This window comes from Pristiophorus japonicus, chromosome 7, assembly GCF_044704955.1.
Source record: "Pristiophorus japonicus isolate sPriJap1 chromosome 7, sPriJap1.hap1, whole genome shotgun sequence".
Classification (NCBI taxonomy): Eukaryota; Metazoa; Chordata; class Chondrichthyes; family Pristiophoridae; genus Pristiophorus; species Pristiophorus japonicus.
This window is the reverse complement of record NC_091983.1, coordinates 191,608,154-191,627,560: the sequence shown is the minus strand read 5'-3', so window position 1 is coordinate 191,627,560 and position 19,407 is coordinate 191,608,154. Positions and strand designations below refer to the sequence as shown.

Sequence of the window (19,407 nt, the reverse complement as noted above, 5' to 3'; positions counted from 1 at the left end):
ATATTTCATTTAATTAAAAAGCAGATGGAGCCTGTGTATTCCAAAAGATCAAATGGGGCAATGCACTCGATGTAATTAACCAGAGACCTATGAGATGAAAGGAGCGGCTTATTCTAGTGCCTTGTGAAAGTTTGTAGCTGCCTCATTGTCTTGTTTCAAACACTCGTCCATTGTCAATTGTCAATGGCTAGTACAAATTGTAACATTGTTGGCTATTGTCTGTGTGATCAGGAAACCATTTACAAAAATCTAAAGCCACTTTAACACTTTTTAAAAGTTTAGATCACAGGAGATAAAGAACTGAATCCACAGCCCCGATTTTAATGATTGACTTCTGCTCTCGCCAGGTGCGTTATGATTCTGCCACCAGGATAAGGGAGCTGTATTTGACTGTATAAGACGGCAATCATTTGAAATTCGACCCAAGCAAACACCAGCACAGAAGCAGCTTCAAAGCAATTGCCAATGCCAATCAGGGAGCGGGAGTCAATGGATAGCAATCCGGAGCAGGAACCCTGGCCAAATATTACTTCCTTCTCCCTTCCCTAGGCCAATGGTATTAAGACCAATTGTGGGTCCAATTTTAGTCCTGGTGAAATCGGCTAACTGAATACAGTCCACAGATCAACCTTGTGTCTTTCCAGGTCTGTGTGGCTCCGTATAATTTACGTAGCACAGTTATCCATGATCTATAGACTGTAACTTATGCTCACGTACAATTTACTGTTAGTTTTTCACCACTTTTCTCCCCTCCTGAAGGTATTAACTCCTTTCAGTGGTGTCAACAGCATGCAAAGAGGTTGGCCTTTGGTGTCCTGACAAAGTGGCCCTTCTTCATGTGTGAGGCTCGATGACGATTATCACCATGTTATTATTCCCTTTGTAGCAAGCATAGTGGCAGGAGCCCATGTAATTTTCCTGTGGCTAAACCAAGGGCACACAATTCCTATCGTAGTGTCCCTGCGTCTGGCCTGGCTGAGACCAGCTCCCTCAGGACAGACCAATGATCATACCTGGAACTTCCTCTTAAGATTTATTATAAATCTGATTTCAAGTCTTTCGACAGTTAGCCGAGTGGTCCACATGGTTTATTCATGTTGGGAGGGAGATACTGGCTGCTGGGAACACAGTGTCTTGTAATCTTGGAGTTGGGCAGGTTCTATGGTACAGAAACATGGAACGGGAAGGTCATAAGATATGGCAGCAGTGAAGGTGGCTATTAATGTGCGGGAGCAGCGGGACATGGGAGCAGTGAGAGGGGTTATTAAAGTGTGGATTTATGGGACCTAGGAGCAGTGAGAGGGGTTATTAACTTGTGGAACAGCTGGGCTGGGGATAGTGGTTGGGGCGGGGGGGGGGGGGTGGTGGTCATGGAGTGGAGTGGGTAGTTATCCAAGGGTCTGAAAGAATTGAGGTAGGGTCTGGAGATATTGGAAGTGATCACAGGGGAGCTGGGGACTGGTGGTATTTTGGGGGAAAAAGTGGGTGTGGGATAAATCAGGTTGTAAATCTTTATGCCTCTTCCACCCCACTCCCTGGACATGCGTTCCAGCATTTCTACAGCTTGTTTCAAAGCACTAAGCTGGGAAACACCTCTTTGATATTAAAGTGTTCAACGTATTTTTACTTTATTTGTCAACTATAGGTAAAAGTACAGTAATTGCTTTAAGGAACTTTAAAAACAATTGTTCCAGGATGTGGGCATCGCTGGCCAAGCCAGCATTTACTGCCCATCCCTAACTGCCTTTTAGAAAGTGGTGGTGAGCTGCTTTCTTGAACCGCTGCAGTCCTTGTGGTGAAGATACTCCCACAGAATTTTACCCCGGAATCCCATTAACTTCCAATTTTGCTAGGGCTCCTTGATGCCACACTCGGTCAAATGCAGCCTAGATGTCAAGGGCAGTCACTCTCACCTCACCTCACCTCTGGAATTCAGCTCTTTTGTCCAAACTGAGCATCGGTGAGCAGGTTATTGGTGAGAACGTGCCACTTGATAGCACTGTCGATGACACCTTCCATCACTTTGCTGGTGATGGATAGGAGACTGATGGGGCGGTAATTGGCCGGATTGGATTTTTCCTGCTTTTTGTGGACAAGACATACCTGGACAGTTTTCCACATTGTTGGATAGATGCCAGTGTTGTAGCTGTACTGGAACAGCTTGGCTAGAAGCGCGGCTAGTTCTGGAGCACAAGTCTTCAGCCTGTCAGCCGGGATGTTGTTGGGGCCCATAGCCTTTGCTGTATCCAGTGTGCTCAGTCGCTTCTTGATATCATGTGGAGTGAATCAAATTGGCTGAAGACTGGCTTCGGTGATGATGGAGACCTCAGGAGGAGGCCAATACGGATCATCCATTCGACACTTCTGGCTGAAGATGGTTGAAAACCCCTCAGCCTTGTATTTTGCACTTGTGTGCTGGGCTCCACCATCATTGAGGATGGGGATATTCATGAAGCCTCCTCCTCCAGTTAGTTGTTTAACTGTCCACCACCATTCACGACCGGATGTCGGAGGACTGCAGAGCTTGTATCTGATCCGTTGATTGTGGGATCGCTTAGCTCTGTTTATAGCATGCTGTTTCCGCTGCTTAGCATGCATGTAGTCCTGTGTTGCAGCTTCCCCGGGATGGTACCAGATTTTTAGGTATGCCTGGTACTGCTCCTGGCATGCTGTTCTGCACTCCTCATTGAACTAGAGTTGGTCCCCTGGCTTGATGGTAATGGTAGAGTGAGGGATATGCCGGGCCATGAGGTTACAGATTGTGGTGGAATACAATTCTGCTGCTGCTGATGGCCACATGGATGCCTAGTTTTGAGCTGCTAAATCTATTCTGAATCTGTCCCATTTAGTATGGTGCCACACAACACGATGGAGGGTGCCCTCGGTGTGAAGACGGGACTTTGTCTCCACAATGACTGTGTGGCGATCACTGCTACCAATGCTGTCATGGACAGATGTTTCTGCGACCGGTAGATTGGGGTGGACGAGGTCACGTAGGTTTTTCCCTCGTGTTGGTTCTCTCACCACCTGCCACATGCTACTCTGGCAACTATGTCCTTCACGACTCGGCTAGCTCGATCAGTAGTGTGCTACCAAGCCACCCTTGGTGATGGATATTGAAGTTCCCCACCCGGAGTACATTCTGTGCCCTTGCTACCCTCAGTGCTTCTTCCAAGTGGTGTTCAACATGGAGGAGTACGGATTCATCAGCTGAGGCAGTACGGTAGGTGGTAATCAGCAGGAGGTTTCCTTGCCCATGCTTGACCTGAAACCATGGGGCTTCATGGGGTTTGGAGTCAATGTTGAAGACTCCCAGGGCTATTCCTTGTATATCACTGTGCCATCACTTAGGGTGGGTCTGTCCTGCCGGTGGGACAGGACATACCCAGGGATGATGATGCAAGAGTCTGGGTCATTGACTGAAGGTATGATTCTGTGAGTATGACGACAGCAGGCTGTTGCTTGACTATCTGTGGGACAGCTCTTCCAATGTTGGCACAAGTCCCCAGATGTTAGTGAGGAGGACTTTGCAGGGTCGACCGGGCTGGGTGTGCTGTTGTTGTGTCCGAAGCTGACGCTGAGGTCAATGCCGGGTGTCCGTCCAGTTTTATTCTTATTATTGCTTCTTGTAGCGGTTTGTTTCAACGGAGTGGCTTGCGAGGCCATTTCAGAGGGCAGTTAAGAGTCAATCACATTGCTGTGGGTCCGGAGTCACATATAGGCCAGCTGTCTGTAATGCTGCTTTGCTGCTCCCGAGTTGGGTTACTGTTTAAGGCTCAGAAATGCCCTGCGCTTGCAATCTATTAGTTCTTGAATCTCCTGATCATTCTCATCAAACCAGTCCTGGTGTTTCCTGGTTGAATGACCGAGCGTCTCCTTGCAGACACTGGTTATGGAGGCCTGGAGGGCAGACCAAGCGCTGTGGACATTCTGCGTCTCGGGGTCATCAAGGCACGCCAGGTTAGCTGTGAGGCACTGACTGTAAAGGGCTCTCTTAGCTGGGTCCTTAATTGCCCCGGCATTGACTTTTTTGCGACACTGCTTCTGCTGCCAAGCAGCATTACAGACAGCTAAAGGCTAAGGTCCAACAAAAAAAACGGGACCTAAAGAACAGGTGGTGGATGGAGAAAGCACAGGAGATACATCAGCTGGCCGACAGCCATTATATGCGAGGATTCTTCACCGCAGTCAAGGCCACAATATGGACCAATCTCCCAAGGCCCCACCCCACTCCTGGCCAAGAACAGGGAAACACTCATCAAGGACACCGAGACAGTCAGGACCCACTGGAAGGAACACTTCGAAGATCTCCTCAACCAAGATTCTGCTTTTGACTCGAGTGTTCTCGACTCCATTCCGCAGTATGCTACCCGCCACCACCTCAGTGATTCCCCAACACTGCACGAGGTAGAAAAAGCCATAAGACAGCTTAAAAACAACAAGCTAAGGAAGCGGATGGAATCCCTGCTGAGGCACTGAAGTATGGCGGAGAGGCACTACTGGCACGAATACACAACCTCATCTCTCTCATCTGGAGGGAGGAGAGCATGCCGGGAGATTTTAGAGGTGCAGTGATTGTGACCATCTTTAAAAAAGGGGACAAGTCCGACTGCGGCAACTACAGAGGAATCTCCCTGCTATCAGCCATTGGGAAAGTCGTCGCTAGAGTCCTCCTCAACCGTCTTCTTCCCGTGGCCGAGGAGCTCCTCCTGGAGTCGCAGTGCAGGTTTCGTCCCCTCCGGGGCACAACAGATATGACTTTTGCAGCGCGACAGCTGCAGGAAAAATGCAGGGAACAGCGGCAGCCCTTATACATGGCCTTCTTCGACCTTAGAAAGGCCTTTGACACTGTCAACCGCGAGGGTCTATGGAGCGTCCTCCTCCGTTATGGATGCCCCCAAAAGTACGTCACCATCCTCCGCCTGCTCCACGACGACATGCGGGCCGTGATCCTCACCAATGGATCCATCACAGACCCAATCCATGTCCGGACCGGGGTCAAACAGGGCTGCGTCATCAGCCCAACCCTCTTCTCAATCTTCCTCGCTGCCATGCTCCACCTCACAGTTGATAAGCTCCCCGCTGGAGTGGAGCTAAACTACAGAACCAGTGGGAACCTGTTCAACCTGCGCCGTCTCCAGGCCAGGACCAAGACCACCCCAACCTCTGTCATCGAGCTACAGTACGCGGACGACGCCTGCGTCTGCGCACACACAGAGGCTGAACTCAAGGACATAGTCAACGTATTTACCGAGGCTTATGAAAGCATGGACCTTACGCTGAACATTAGTAAGACAAAGGTCCTACACCAACCTGTCCTCGCCACACAGCACGGTCCCCCAAACATCAAGATCCATGGCGCGGCCCTGGACACCATGGACCACTTCCCATATCTCGGGAGCCTCCTATCAACAAGAGCAGGCATTGATGATGAGATCCAACACCGCCTTCAGTGTGCCAGTGCAGCCTTCGGCCACCTGAGGAAAAGATTGTTTGAAGATCAGTCCCTCAAATCTGTAACCAAGCTCATGGGCCGTAGTAATACCCGTCCTCCTATATGGCTCAGAGATGTGGACCATGTACAGTAGACATCTCAAGTCGCTGGAGAAATACCACCAGCGATCTCTCCGCAAGATCCTGAAAATCGCCTCGGAGTACAGTCGCGCAAATATTAGCGTCCTTGTCCAGGCCAACATCCCCAGCATTGAAGCACTGACCACACTTGATCAGCTCTGCTGGGCAGGTCACATAGTTCGCATGCCAGACACGAGACTCCCAAAGCAAGCGCTCTACTCGGAACTCGTCCACGGCAAACGAGCCAAAGGCAAGCAGAGGAAACATTACAAGGACACCCTCAAAGGCTCCCTGTTAAAGTGCGACATCCCCACTGACACCTGGGAGTCCTTGGCCATAGATCGCCGTAAGTGGAGGAAGTGCATTCGGGAGGGCGCTGAGCTCCTCGAGTATCGTCGCCGAGAGCATGCAGAAATCAAGCGCAGGCAGCGGAAGGAGCGTACGGCAAACCAGACTCCCCGCCCACCCTTTCCCTCAACGACTGTCTGTCCCACCTGTGACAGAGACGGTGGTTCTCATATTGGACTGTACAGCCACCTAAGAACTCATGCTAGGAGTGAAAGCAAGTCTTCCTCGATCCCGAAGGACTGCCTATGGTGATGATGATGATGATGATGAGGCCAGACCAGGAAAGGGCGGAAGATTTCCTTCCCTAAAGGACATTAGTGAACCAGGTGGGTTTCTACGACAATCCGGTAGTTTCATGGTCATCATTACTGACAGTAGCTTTTTATTGCAGGTTTAAATTTTTTTTTTTTATAAACTGAATTTAAATTCCCCAGCTGCCGAGATGGAATTTTAACCCACGTCTCCGGATTATTAGTCTTGTAACTTAACCACTATGCTACCGTTCCCATGAACTTACTGGCAATTCCCAGATCACAGCCTGAGACATGGCAACATAGCCATTTTCAAGGAATGCTATAAAATAGGGCTTTTATTATATTACCAGCAAATCCCTGGTGGTGTAGCTCACCGTGAGTCAGTGTCTACGCTGTTCCATGCGGAAAGGGTGTGAGATGTGGAACTGGGGAGGGTTTCAAATCGCCAGTGAAAGAACTTGGAAACAGTTTGTAAGTGAAAATTTCATATTGACTTGTATGATATCTTTAGTGTGACACAGAAAGGGTGATGTGATTGACAGGTATTGTGCACAGTTGAACCCTTTTATAATATTACTGGCAAATCTCCTGATTGCTGCTCACCGTAAGTCAGAGACTGTATTTAATCATAACCAACAGGAACACTATAAGGTGTAATGTTTTATTCTTCTACTAAACTGTAGCTATATGTCCTGTGGTGAAGTCTAAACTGCTGATGATCAAACATTGGGTGAATTTGTCCAGAGGTAAATTAAGAGCCTTAAGATGCTCTGGCTCTGGTATTGTGTGTTCTTAGAAATATTTAAAGAGATATCAGCTGACTTATGCCAGGGAGAGGAAGTCCCACCAGGTCATTCACACCTGACGAACTGAGCTGGATAGCAGCAGCCTTGGATCAGTCCCATTGGCTCTCGACTTTCCAGCCCAGTTTAATGTCTGTCAAACACAGTAGGAAGTCTTGCCGACTGACTCCCCAGCACCGCCTCCCTCCAATATCAATCCCTGGGTCAGTCATCAATTTAGTTTGCATCATGACATCCTTTGTACACTGACCCCGCCACAGGCATTTCATACGCTGATGGCAGTCTGTGTAGTAGACTGGCTATTCAGCTCTCAATAAACATTTTCACTTCTGATGAGCTGTCTGCAATCTCTGACTATCGATCTGAGGCAGGACACCCAGTTCCCTACAAGCCCAAAACTGGCAATCACATGACAGAGAAGGCACTACCATCACCAGCCAGAATATAACATGAAACAGGAGGAGTAGAACATTTGGCCCCTCGAGCCTGCTCCGCCATTCAATAAGATCATGGCTGATCTGATCATGGACTCAGCTCCACTTCCCCGCTCGCTCCCCATAACCCTTCACTCCCTTATCGCTCAAAAATCTATCTCCGCCTTAAATATATTCAAAGACCCAGTTCCATTTGCCTTCCTGATATTACTTGCTGTACCTGCATACTCACTTTTTATGTTTCATATACAAGGACCTCCAGCATTTTGTAATTTCTCTCCATTTAAATAATAATTAGCTTTTTTATTTTTTCTGCCAAAGTGGATAACCTCACACTTTCCCACATTATACTCCATCTGCCAAATTTTTTCCCACTACTTAGCCTGTCTATATCCCTTTGCATATGGATTATACTCCCAATATTCTGAGACTCGGAAGTCATGTCCATGACATTACCATTGCATGGGTGAACACAGTTTTTATTCCAGTTCTGCACAAACAAATGTGAGGTAGAAATTAAATAAGCGAGGAATGATGCAGCACACACCTCAAAAGTCAAAGCACAAAACCTGTAACTCCAAAGGGATCGCGGGGAGAATACTTCCAGATATTATTCTTGCACATTCAAGTGGTCCCACGGAGATCCTTCTCAATGAAGCTGCCACTGCTTTACCACGACTGCTCTCAGATCTTAAATATTAGCCGAAGACATGTGGCTCACTCACAGCTCAATTGTTAGATTGATCACCAGCTGCAGAATCGCTCTGTGGCATTTCCTTCTGTTTCTAAGCCACTCAATGTCACAGTGCAGGCCTGAACGTGTGCCTGCTGCGAGTGATCACGGATGTTGCGAGGCAAAAATTTAAGAACATCATTCCCCGTTGCTAAAATCGGCTGATACCACGGCACATCAATCCTGTTCCCCAAGCCAGGATGTGGAGACAGAAGGTGCGCCTGAACAAAAGCAGATGCAAATGTTGAACAATGGGTTTAAAAGCTTCATTTTAACGGGAGCTGCATGTAATTCACAGTGAACACTTTCACTCCCACGCTGCAAGTTTTATCGCATCTCTCACGTAGGGCTTTTAGTAGGATTACTTTGTTTTTAGGCGACCTGAAGAACAGTCGCTGGAAATGTTATATATTTATAGTTATTTTGAAAGTGAATCATCAAGCAGCGTTATACACTGCTGAATTTCTGGTGGTGTTGTTCAAAGGTGATCTTGGATATGGTGTATAATCTGGCGCATGCATTTATGAACACGGGGTTGATTTTATAAATCTACCCGTCCGGTAGATACTGGGGCAGTTGAAGATGAGCGGGTTACTTACCCGCTCAGATGCTGACCATTTGCGACACGAACCGGCATGGTTTTACAGACAAATGAGGCGTCTGCTTAAAGCAATGTTATGTAAATTCGGGCCCTATTCTAACCAGGGTCTGCGCGGGTAAGGTCAGCCGGCAGCTGGTCTGAAGACACAACAGGCCCTTCTGATAAGTCTAAAATGTTCCTTTGTGGGGCCAGGGCGAGCAGGATTGTTCATCTGGGCCCCACAAGGAAAGTCGCAGCATCCACTGCCCTACACTCCCCCCACCACTCCACCCTCCTTCCCACAAGACCCTCCCGAAATCCCCTCCCCGCCACTTAACTGGAGCTGGCGGGCGGCGAAGGGTCACGCCCTCTGCACCTGCTGGCAGCTGCACTGCTCCGCATGCCTGCTCCAGGTGGCGTTAAAATGAGGCCCGCTAGTTAAGAACATAAAAAATAGGAGCAGGAGTAGGCCATTAGGCCCCTCGAGCCTTCTCCGCTATTTAATAAATTCATGGCTGATCTGATCTTGGGCTCAGCTCCACTTCCCTGCCCGCTCCCCATAACCCTTTACTCCCTTATCGTTCAAAAATCTGTCTATCTCCGCCTTAAATATATTCGATGATCCAGCCTCCACAGATCTCTGGGGCAGAGAATTCCACAGATTTACAACCCTTTGACAGAAGAAATTCCTCCTCATCTCAGTTCTAAATAGGCAACCCCTTATTCTGAAATAGTGCCCCATAGTTCTAGATTTCCCCATGTGGGGAAACATCCTTTCTGTGTTCTATCTTGTGCAGTAACCTTTTATGTTGCACCTTATCGAAAGCCTTCTGAAAATCCAAATAAACCTCATCCACTGATTCCCCCATATTCACCCTGCTCATTACATCCTCAAAGAACTCCAGCAAATTTGTCAAACATGATTTCCCTTTCATAAAACCAGCTGATTCTGCTTGACTGTATTATAGAAACATAGAAAATAGGTATAGGAGCAAGCCATTCGGCCCCTCGAGCCTGCAACACCATTCAATATGATCATGGCTGATCATGCAACATCAGTACCCCACTCCCGCCTTCTCTCCATACCCGCTGATCCTCTTAGCAGTAAGGGCCACATCTAACTCCCTCTTGAATATATCCAACGAACTGGACTCAACAACATTCTGTGGTAGACAATTCCACAGGTTCACCACTCTCTAGGTGAAAAAGTTTCCCCTCATCTCGGTCCTATATGGCTTACCTCTTATCCTTAGACTGTGACCCCTGGTTCTGCACTTCCCCAACATCGGGAACATTCTTCCTGCATCCAACCTGTCCAGTCTCGTCATAATTTTATACGTTTCTATGAGATCTCCTCTCATTCTTCTAAATTCCAATGAGTATAAGCCTAGCCGATCCAGTCTTTCTTCATATGTCAGTCCTGTCATCCCGGGAATCAGTCTGGTGAACCTTCGCTATACTTCTTCAATAGCAAGCACGTCCTTCCTCAGATTAGGAGACCAAAACTGCACACAATACTCAAGGTATGGTCTCACCAAGGCCCTGTACAACTGCAGTAAGACCTCCCTGCTCCTATACTCAAATCCCCTAGCTATGAAGGCCAGCATGCCATTTGCTTTCTTTACTGCCTGCTGTACTTGCATGCCTACCTTCAGTGACTGATGTACCATGACACCCAGGTCTTGTTGCACCTCCCCTTTTACTAATCTGTTACCTTTCAGATAATATTCTGCCTTCCTGTTTTTGCCACCAAAGTGGATAACCTCACATTTATCCACATTATACTGCATCTGCCATGTATTTGCCCACTCACCAAACCGGTACAAGTCCCCCTGCAGCCTCTTCGCATCCTCCTCACAGCTCACACCACCACCCAGCTTAGTGTCATCTGCAAACTTGGAGATATTACATTCAATTCCTTTGTCTAAATCATTAATGTATATTGTAAATAGCTGGGGGCCCAACACTGAACCTTGCGGTACCCCACTAGTCACTGCCTGCCATTCTGAAAAGGACCCGTTTATTCCTACTCTTTACTTCCTGTTTGCCAACCAATTCTCTATCCACGTCAATACATTATCCCCAATACCATGTGCCTTAATTTTGCACACTAATCTCTTGTGTGAGACCTTGTCAAAAGCCTTTTGAAAGTCCAAATACACCACATCCACTGGTTCTCCCTTGTCCACTCTACTAGTTACATCCTCAAAAAACTCTAGATTTGTCAAGCATGATTTCCCTTTCATAAATCCATGCTGACTTGGACCGATCCTGTCACTGCTTTCCAAATGCGCTGCTATTACATCTTTAATAATTGATTCCAGCATTTTCCCCCACCACCGATGTCAGGCTAACCGGTCTATAATTACCCGTTTTCTCTCTCCCATCCATTTTTAAAAAGTGGTGTTACATTAGCTACCCTCCAGTCCATAGGAACTGAACCAGAGTCCATGGAATGTTGGAAAATGACTACCAATGCATACACTTCCTTAAGTACTCTTGGATGCAGACCATCAGGCCCTGGGGATTTATCGGCCTTCAATCCCATCAGTTTCCCTAACACCATTTTCTGACTAATAAGGATTTCCCTCAGTTCCTCCTTCTCGCTAGACCCTCGGTCCGCTAGTATTTTCAGGAGGTTATTCGTGTCTTCCTTCATGAAAACAGAACCAAATCATTTGTTCAATTGGTCTGCCATTTCCTTGTTCCCCATTATGAATTCATCTGATTCTGACTGCAAAGGACCTACATTAGTCTTCACATATCTATAGAAGCTTTTGCAGTCAGTTTTTATGTTCCCTGCAAGCTTACTCTCATACTCTATTTTCCCACTTCGAATTAAACCCTTAGTCCTCCTCCGCTGAATTCTAAATTTCTTCCAGTCCTCAGGTTTGCTGCTCTGTCTGGCCAATTTATATGCCTCTGCCTTGGATTTAACATTATCCCTAATTTCCCTCATCAGCCACAGTTGAGCCACCTTTCCTATTCTATTTTTACGCCAGACAGGGATGTACGATAGTTGTAATTCATCCATGTGATCTTTAAATAGCAACATAGAAAACATAGAAAATAGGTGCAGGAGTAGGCCATTCAGCCCTTCGAGCCTGCATCACCATTCAATAAGATCATGGCTGATCATTCCCTCTGTACCTCTTTCCTGCTTTCTCTCCATACCCCTTGATCCCCTTAGCCGTAAGGGCCATATCTAACTCCCTCTTGAATATATCCAATTAACTGGCAACAACTCTCTGCGACAGGGAATTGCACAGGTTAACAACTCTCTGAGTGAAGAAGTTTCTCCTCATCATGGTCCTAAATGGCCTACCCCTTATCCTAAGACTGTCCCCTGCTTCTGGACTTCCCCAACATCGGGAACATTCTACCCGCATCTAACCTGTCCCGTCCGTCAGAATCTTATGTGTTTCTATGAGATCCCCTCTCAACCTTCTAAACTCCAATGTATAAAGGTCCAGTTGATCCAGTCTCTCCTCATATGTCAGTCCTGCCATCCCGGGAATCAGTCTGGTGAACCTTCGCTGCACTCCCTCAATAGCAAGAACATCCTTCCTCAGATTAGGAGACCAAAACTGAACACAATATTCCAGGTGAGACCTCACCAAGGCCCTGTACAACTGCAGTAAGACCTCACTGCTCCTATACTCAAATCCCCTAGCTATGAAGGCCAACATACCATTTGCCTTCTTCACCGCCTGCTGTACCTGTATGCAAACTTTCAATGACCGATGAACCATAACACCCAGATCTTGTTGCACCTCCCCTTTTCCTAATCTGCCGCCATTCAGATAATATTCTGTCTTCGCGTTTTTGCCCCCAAAGTGGATAACCTCACATTTATCCACATTATACTGCATCTGCCATGCATTTGCCCACTTCCCTAACCTGTCCAAGTCACCCTGCAGCCTCCTAACATTCCCCTCACAGTTCACCGCGCCACATTGCCTATCCACCGTCAACCCTTTAAGTATAATTCACCAGTCTATGCTTTTCCAAATGCCTTGCTACTGCTTCCTTAATAATGGACTCCAGCATTTTCCCAATGACAGGTATTAGGCTAACTGGTCTATGGTTTCCTGCTTTCAGTCTTTACCTCCTTTTTTTAAATAGGGGTGTTACATTTACAGTTTTCCAATCCGCTGGGACCTCTCCAGAATCCAGGGAATTTTGGCAGATTGCAACCAACGCATCCTCTATCTCTGCAGCTATTTCTTTTAAGACCCTAGAATGCAGGCCATCAGGTCCAGGGGACTTGTCCATCTTTAGTCCCATTATTTTACTGAGTACTTTTTCTTTCGTGATAGTGATTATTTTAAGTTCCTCCCTCCCTCTAGCCCCTTGATTATCTATTATTGGGATGTTTTTAGTATCTTCTACCATGAAGACCGATACAAAATATTTGGTAAAATCTCTGCCATTTCCCTGTTCCCCATTATTAATTCCCCAGTCTCATCCTCTGAGGGACCAATGTTTACTTCAGCTACTCTCTTCTGTTTATATACCTGTAGAAGCTCTTACTATCTGTTTTTATATTTCTTGCTAGTTTATGCTCATAATCCATCTTCTCTCTTATTTTTCTTAGTCGTCCTTTGCTAGTTTAAAAAAATTTCCCAATCCTCCAGCTTCCCACTAATCTTGGCAACATTGTATGCCATTGTTATCAATTTGATACCATCCCTTATTTTCTTAGTAAGCCACGTATTGTTCTCCCTTCTCTTAAAGTCTTTCCTTCTCACTGGAATATATTTTTGTTGAGAGTTATGAAATATCCTTAAATCTCCTTAAATGTCTGCCATTGCTTAAATTCAGCGGGTCCTCCTCCCGCCTCCGCTGGTGAGAAATCAACATGTTTTTCCGCCGATCGCCCGCTCAGAGTGAAAATCCACCCTTAATATGCAAATACTCTGTGTAGCTAACTGTAGCTATTTATGAATTGCTGAAGTCACTTGAAGGACAGGCGTGACTACTTGTTAAATTTCAGGCTGCAGCTCAATTTCTTTGAATCTTTACCAAAGTTTGACATCTGTAGGATGATGGACGCAAGTTAGACACAACATTTTATATATAATTCTGTCTATGATCTTGCGTCTACCACACAAGATGAAGAACAGATGACAAGGAACAGGAGAACGCAGGAGCTCTGAAGTGCTGAACAGCGGGTTGCTCGAGTTGACTGCATTTCCTTTCAAAACTTATTGGCAGGATGTTAAGAACTCTGGAGTACCTGAAGTGATTCGATAAATCGAACAGCACTGAAAGATGCATCATCTGGCAAGGCACCGCATTGGCTTTGTAATTGCTGAACGTCCTGATCTTGCCAACTCGGAAAAGTTATCTATGCTGTTAATTTACATAAAAGCTTCACTAAAATTCAACCGAGAAAATCATAATGCAACAGCTCTCACTGCTGCAGATACATCACCTGATGTGGTTCCCACTTTCTCAGACAGGTAACGGGGATTTAACAAAAAAAAAACACGCAGTGTAAATGCTAAAGATGCTGCATGCTTTCTACAACAAGTTCTTCTTAAAACTCCCCAATACAATGATGAGCTCCTTTTAAATGAAACCTCATGCAAGCAAGACGAATATATTAATCTCTGAAATAATCATTGGAAATATGGTAAAATCACTAATTCAACATGTGTTATACATAATAGCTGCAAATTAGTTGCCTATCGTCTGAAATAATTAATAGTAACATTTGGAATAAAACCCATGCAGTGAGCAGATGGAACTCACACTGCATGTTGGTTCTTTACTCACAGTTACAGTCCAACAGATTTCTGAGACATATTGGCACAAAACACAATTTTTTTTTTTTAGGAACAGGAAAGGCTCATTAAGCCTGACCCATTGGTCCGTTTGTCGCTGCTCAGCAGAAAGAAATCAAATTGTCTTTTTGAACCCACTTATACTGTCTGCTTCATTGGTCTTTTCTGTTAACATATCACAATGCTTACTGCCCTTTGGATTAAATCAAGCAAGCAGGGAACGCACACAGGGAAATACTGCAGCAGGGCAGTCCCAGAAACTACCTGTATCCATAACTACCAGATGCCAAGTAGAACAGCAAAACTGGGTGTTAATGTGTTGAAGTGTTGCTTTAAACTGGTGAAAACTTTATTCAACATCTTTAACTGTGCTGAAAGTCAATTTCAAGACGGATAGTTCGTGCATGGTTGAAGATTTGATCAAGAGACTTAATTTTATAGTAAGACATTTGTTTTATAGGACACGCATTACTTTATATGAAGGCCCATAGTAAACAAACAGCAAAAACAATTACAATAGGAAAACATTACTTCATATTCACCAGCTTTCTTGTGAAAATCTATATCACAATTTTTTTTTGCAGAAGACTAAAAATAAAAACTTGTTAACTAAAATTGCTGTGTTTTCATCAACACAATTAAAATTAGGACTGAATGAAGACTACAGCTAAAATTTGAGTTAAAGGGACAAAACTAAAACTAAAATGAAGAGTATTTCTAGGAGTGAAACAATATTGGTCTGTGGTCCACATTTAGAACAGATGTTGGAAATTGGAACAGAGAAACGGAGCCTTCGTTATCACAAAGCACCTGTTTATTATTTCTCAAATGCCTCGAAGCTGTGCTGCGGGATACTCGCTTCCAAACACTTAACACATCTATCTAAAATTCCTCTCTGGTATTCTGGCAGAGGCATCAATCCATTTATTTTAAGCTGGCTATTATTTCTGCTAAAATAGCAGAGAGGGTAATTTCAGTCAAAAGCTTGAAGCATTCACTGATATCCCACAGAGTAGCAGCAAACCCAACATTTCATGTAACCTTGTGAGAAGTGAACAAATTCTTTTGTTTTTTTGACACACACAGCTTGAAACCATTCCTAAAGAGAGTGAAGTTAAAATGTGGCAAGCAAAAAATAAAAACGAAAATTATAAGTAACTTTTTTTTTTCTAAGACTAAAACTAAAATTAAAATAGGAGTAAAGTTGGGCGACAAAGGACTCAAGGATTAAGCTTTATCGGAGGTTTATAAATAAAATAACAAACAAATAATTCCAGGTTTAGTGTTGAGTCTAAAACTACAATTAAAGTGAAAATGAACTCAGGACAAAAAAACAAGGCCATACATCCAGTGGAACAGCCTATTCTCGGTCAGACAATAAAATATAAGCAAACTTTGCAGGAAGTTGGCCGTACTCTGAAGAGGCAGCTCTGGAGAGTTTCCCACTACAGTCAACCAACACATGCGACATAAAATGAACATAGAACGCACAACACAAGACAGAGGCTTTCTTTACCTTTCAACACAGAAACGTGTTGGCGGCCCTCAACATCCACAGGGTAGTTCTTAATCTCAATGTCTTCCCCTTCTTTTAATTCCACTTTATCATAGCCATACCAGCCAAGGAGTTCATTCATGGTGTTTTCTGCAAAATTCTGACAGAAAGGAATTAAATGTTGGTGTCAGCAATCAATAATCATTCGGGTAGATGGGTACATTAACAGAACCTCTCTCTTCTCACTCGCTCAGCAGTTCACAAGATATTTTTACCCATCTCCCGCCAAATGCGCTGATGGCAAGTCCTGTCCCACAGGTTTAATGTGCTTGAACCTCAAAGTGACCATCTCGGACATTTAAAAAGGGTTTTGGTGTGCGCTCACTCCACTGTGTTCCAAACATTGTTGCCTTTGTTTCAGCAAGGTCCAGCACAGTCGCTAGCAGTCAGTTAATCTGGGTATTTTTCCAGGTACCAGTCACATCTCATTGTATATAAATCACTGCTGATTATTTATTTCTTGCTTAATGGACTTCATTTCACAAATAGAATGAGTTAATTCAATTAGTTGTGCTTTTATAGGAGCGGGCACCAGAGCTACTGCAGCAGAATTCTTCCGTTAATTTGAAAAGCAAGGTTTATTTTCACATTTAAAAGAAAAGTCAAGTTAGAAAACAATCCAAATTTCAGTGTCCTACAGCAACAAGGCTGCCGGTTTTATGTATCTGCACTGGTGATAGAATGGCTGCCCACATGATAAGCAAGACTGGAGTGGATTGAAGGAGACAGAGAAAGGTTATTTTAATAAACCTCTTGTTGGTGTCATGGGGTAATTGAGAACACATTGGCTGGTAAAATAAAAGGTGACTTTCGTAGACATAAAACACTATTAGCACTGCTAACATTGATAACATTTATTTGCTTCATTTGCTTCAAAGTAGACGTGTGTCACTTTTCAAAGCCACTGCATATTTATTTACAAAATGAAAATACTTCGCAATGCAGTATACATATTCTCACACTACATATCTTGGTCAGCAAAGTACATCTGAAAAAGATTATATTACTTTCCAAAACATAACAGAAAGGAAGAAGGAAGAATTTGCATTTATATAGCACCTCATCACATCCTCAGCAATTGCAAAAGCTCTTCACAAATCAATAAATTACTTTTAAGTATAATCATTGTTGTTATGCAACAAATTTTGGCAGCCAATTTGCATACAGCAGGCTCCCATAAACAAGTCAGGTGAATGATCAGTTAACTTGTTTATGGAGGTACCTGTATTGGCCGAGGGAGGAATATTGGCCAGGACATTGGGAGAGCATTATATTCCACTCCTCGATGCAACAAGAAAAACAGGCCAAAAAAAAGTTTCATTAAAAAATATATCTAAATCATTTGTAGATTTATAACTATTTGTTTAAAAATCTTGGGTCTTTTTTCCCCACTCATGGGATGTGGGTATCACTGGAATGACCAGCATTTATTGCCCATCCCTAAATGCCCTCGAGAAGGTGGTGGTGAGTTACCTTCTTGAACCGATGCAATCCGTGTGGTGAAGGTATTCTCACAGTGCTGTTAGGGAGGGAGTTCCAGGATTTTGACCCAGCGACGACGAAGGGACGGTGATATATTTCAGGATGGTATGTCACTTGGAGGGGAACTTGCTGGTATCCATTTGCTATAAATGCAAAGTTCTAAATCCCGATTAGCTCAAAGATCACAGAATCCAATCATTCCTGGCTTTCACCAGACTAGCACTCCTCCCCCACCCACTCCCTGTTCCTTAACCAGACCCTGGCCTCTTCTCCTTTCCCCAGACCCTAGCCTTACACCCACCTCCCGGGTTCCTTCACCACACACATCCTTACTTTCAGTCCCCCGAGTTTTTCCAAACTGATTACAGAAGATTCACTCGTATTTTTTTTTAGAAGCACAGACACATAATGCCAACCAAAATACCTTTATGCATGTGTGTAAAGAGTCACTGCAAAACGCTTAAAGCTGATTAAACATGGTAAGTCGCTACATAAAAGCAAATATCAATATTTCTGTACGGTGCACATTTTCATCTACATTACAAAAACGGAATCCTCTTCCAGTCTGTGTGCATGGGTAGGAAATGCTGCAGTCAAACACAGCAGCTTGTTCTCAGTGTCTCCATAGAGTTCTGGCAGAGCAACATGAAAACAAGCAAGAAATCCATCTAAATTAACTGTAAGATTAATTTTCCTATATGAAAACAGTACATCAAGGCACTAAGCCACGGCGCTCTAGTGCTTATACCAACACATCCTTAGGCATAGAAGTGGTTCAGTTCAATTAATACCAGATAATAGAAAAAAAGGTTTTAAAAAAAAAATTCATTTAATTCTATGTATTTTTGAAAAATAAACCAGATTAATATCTTATGCAAGTGCCTGTGACAGCACCATAAGTAGAAATATAATGTATTGCAAATGTGTTTCCAGCAATAAACCAACTTACTTATTCTGCAACAGCCCAGGTTTGCTGCGACAGATCACTTATCCAGTGTAATACAAAAGAGGGGGTAAAAACTGAATTAACGTAGTGCTATCTTGAATTAAGGGACTTGTGAATTGCTCTTACAATAATCTATTCCTCCATGGCAGCTTTCAAATATTTTTACTTTAAAATACATAGCCATTTGCTTTCTTACCCGAGGAGACAATTATCCCAAAAATGCTTGGATTCCTCTCCCTACCCCCCACATACATACTTCAGTCATTCTTGATCATGAGACTGCCAAACTCACCTCAGGATTTCAGCTGGGCCGGTGCAAGACCATCTTTTCAAAATGATGGTGGTAACAGATGCAAAACTACACCTGAATGAACGTAAATACTGGGCTTGAAGCCACCCGGTGCAACACTAGTGACAAGTACGATAGTGATTTGGTATGAAATACCCCTGTCTATTATTTGAAGAAAGCTGTTCAGCCCTCATAAGAACATAAGAAATAGGAGGTCATTCGGTCTTTAATTTAGTAAAGTAACTGGCAGAGGGATTGCAGACAAATTCATGAATGCCCTTGTGTGGATATCACATCGTGTGATTTCAGCTCTATACTGCGTTGCAAAGTTTCCTTCATGAGTCGAATCAATATGGTGTTTAACATCGTCCCGTGCAATATTCTTAAGCCTTCTGATTTTAGGGTTAAACTTGTTTATTATCCCCCATAGTTTGAGATAAATTCTCAAACTAAAGCCAATCCTGATAAAATCCAGAAATGTCATAACTGACGTAGTACAAGCCCGATGTGGTAAACTTAAGTTACTTTCCTTCCGGTGCAGGGAGTACTTCATGTACTCTTCATACCAACCAGCAGCATCAGGCTATACAGCATGACTTCAGCTGCCTGCCTCACATGAA

General features: G+C 44.3%; 1 protein-coding gene across 6 annotated transcripts in view; it reads right to left on the bottom strand.

Annotated features, from left to right (window-relative positions):
• sobpa (sine oculis binding protein homolog (Drosophila) a) overlaps positions 1-19,407 on the bottom strand; it is a 426,066-nt gene that overhangs the window by 311,584 nt on the left and 95,075 nt on the right. For all 6 annotated transcript variants that reach the window (XM_070885635.1, XM_070885634.1, XM_070885638.1 and 3 more), the window contains exon 2: positions 16,032-16,170. In XM_070885635.1, coding sequence (XP_070741736.1) covers positions 16,032-16,170 — 139 coding nt within the window. The remainder of the gene's footprint in view (positions 1-16,031; positions 16,171-19,407) is intronic.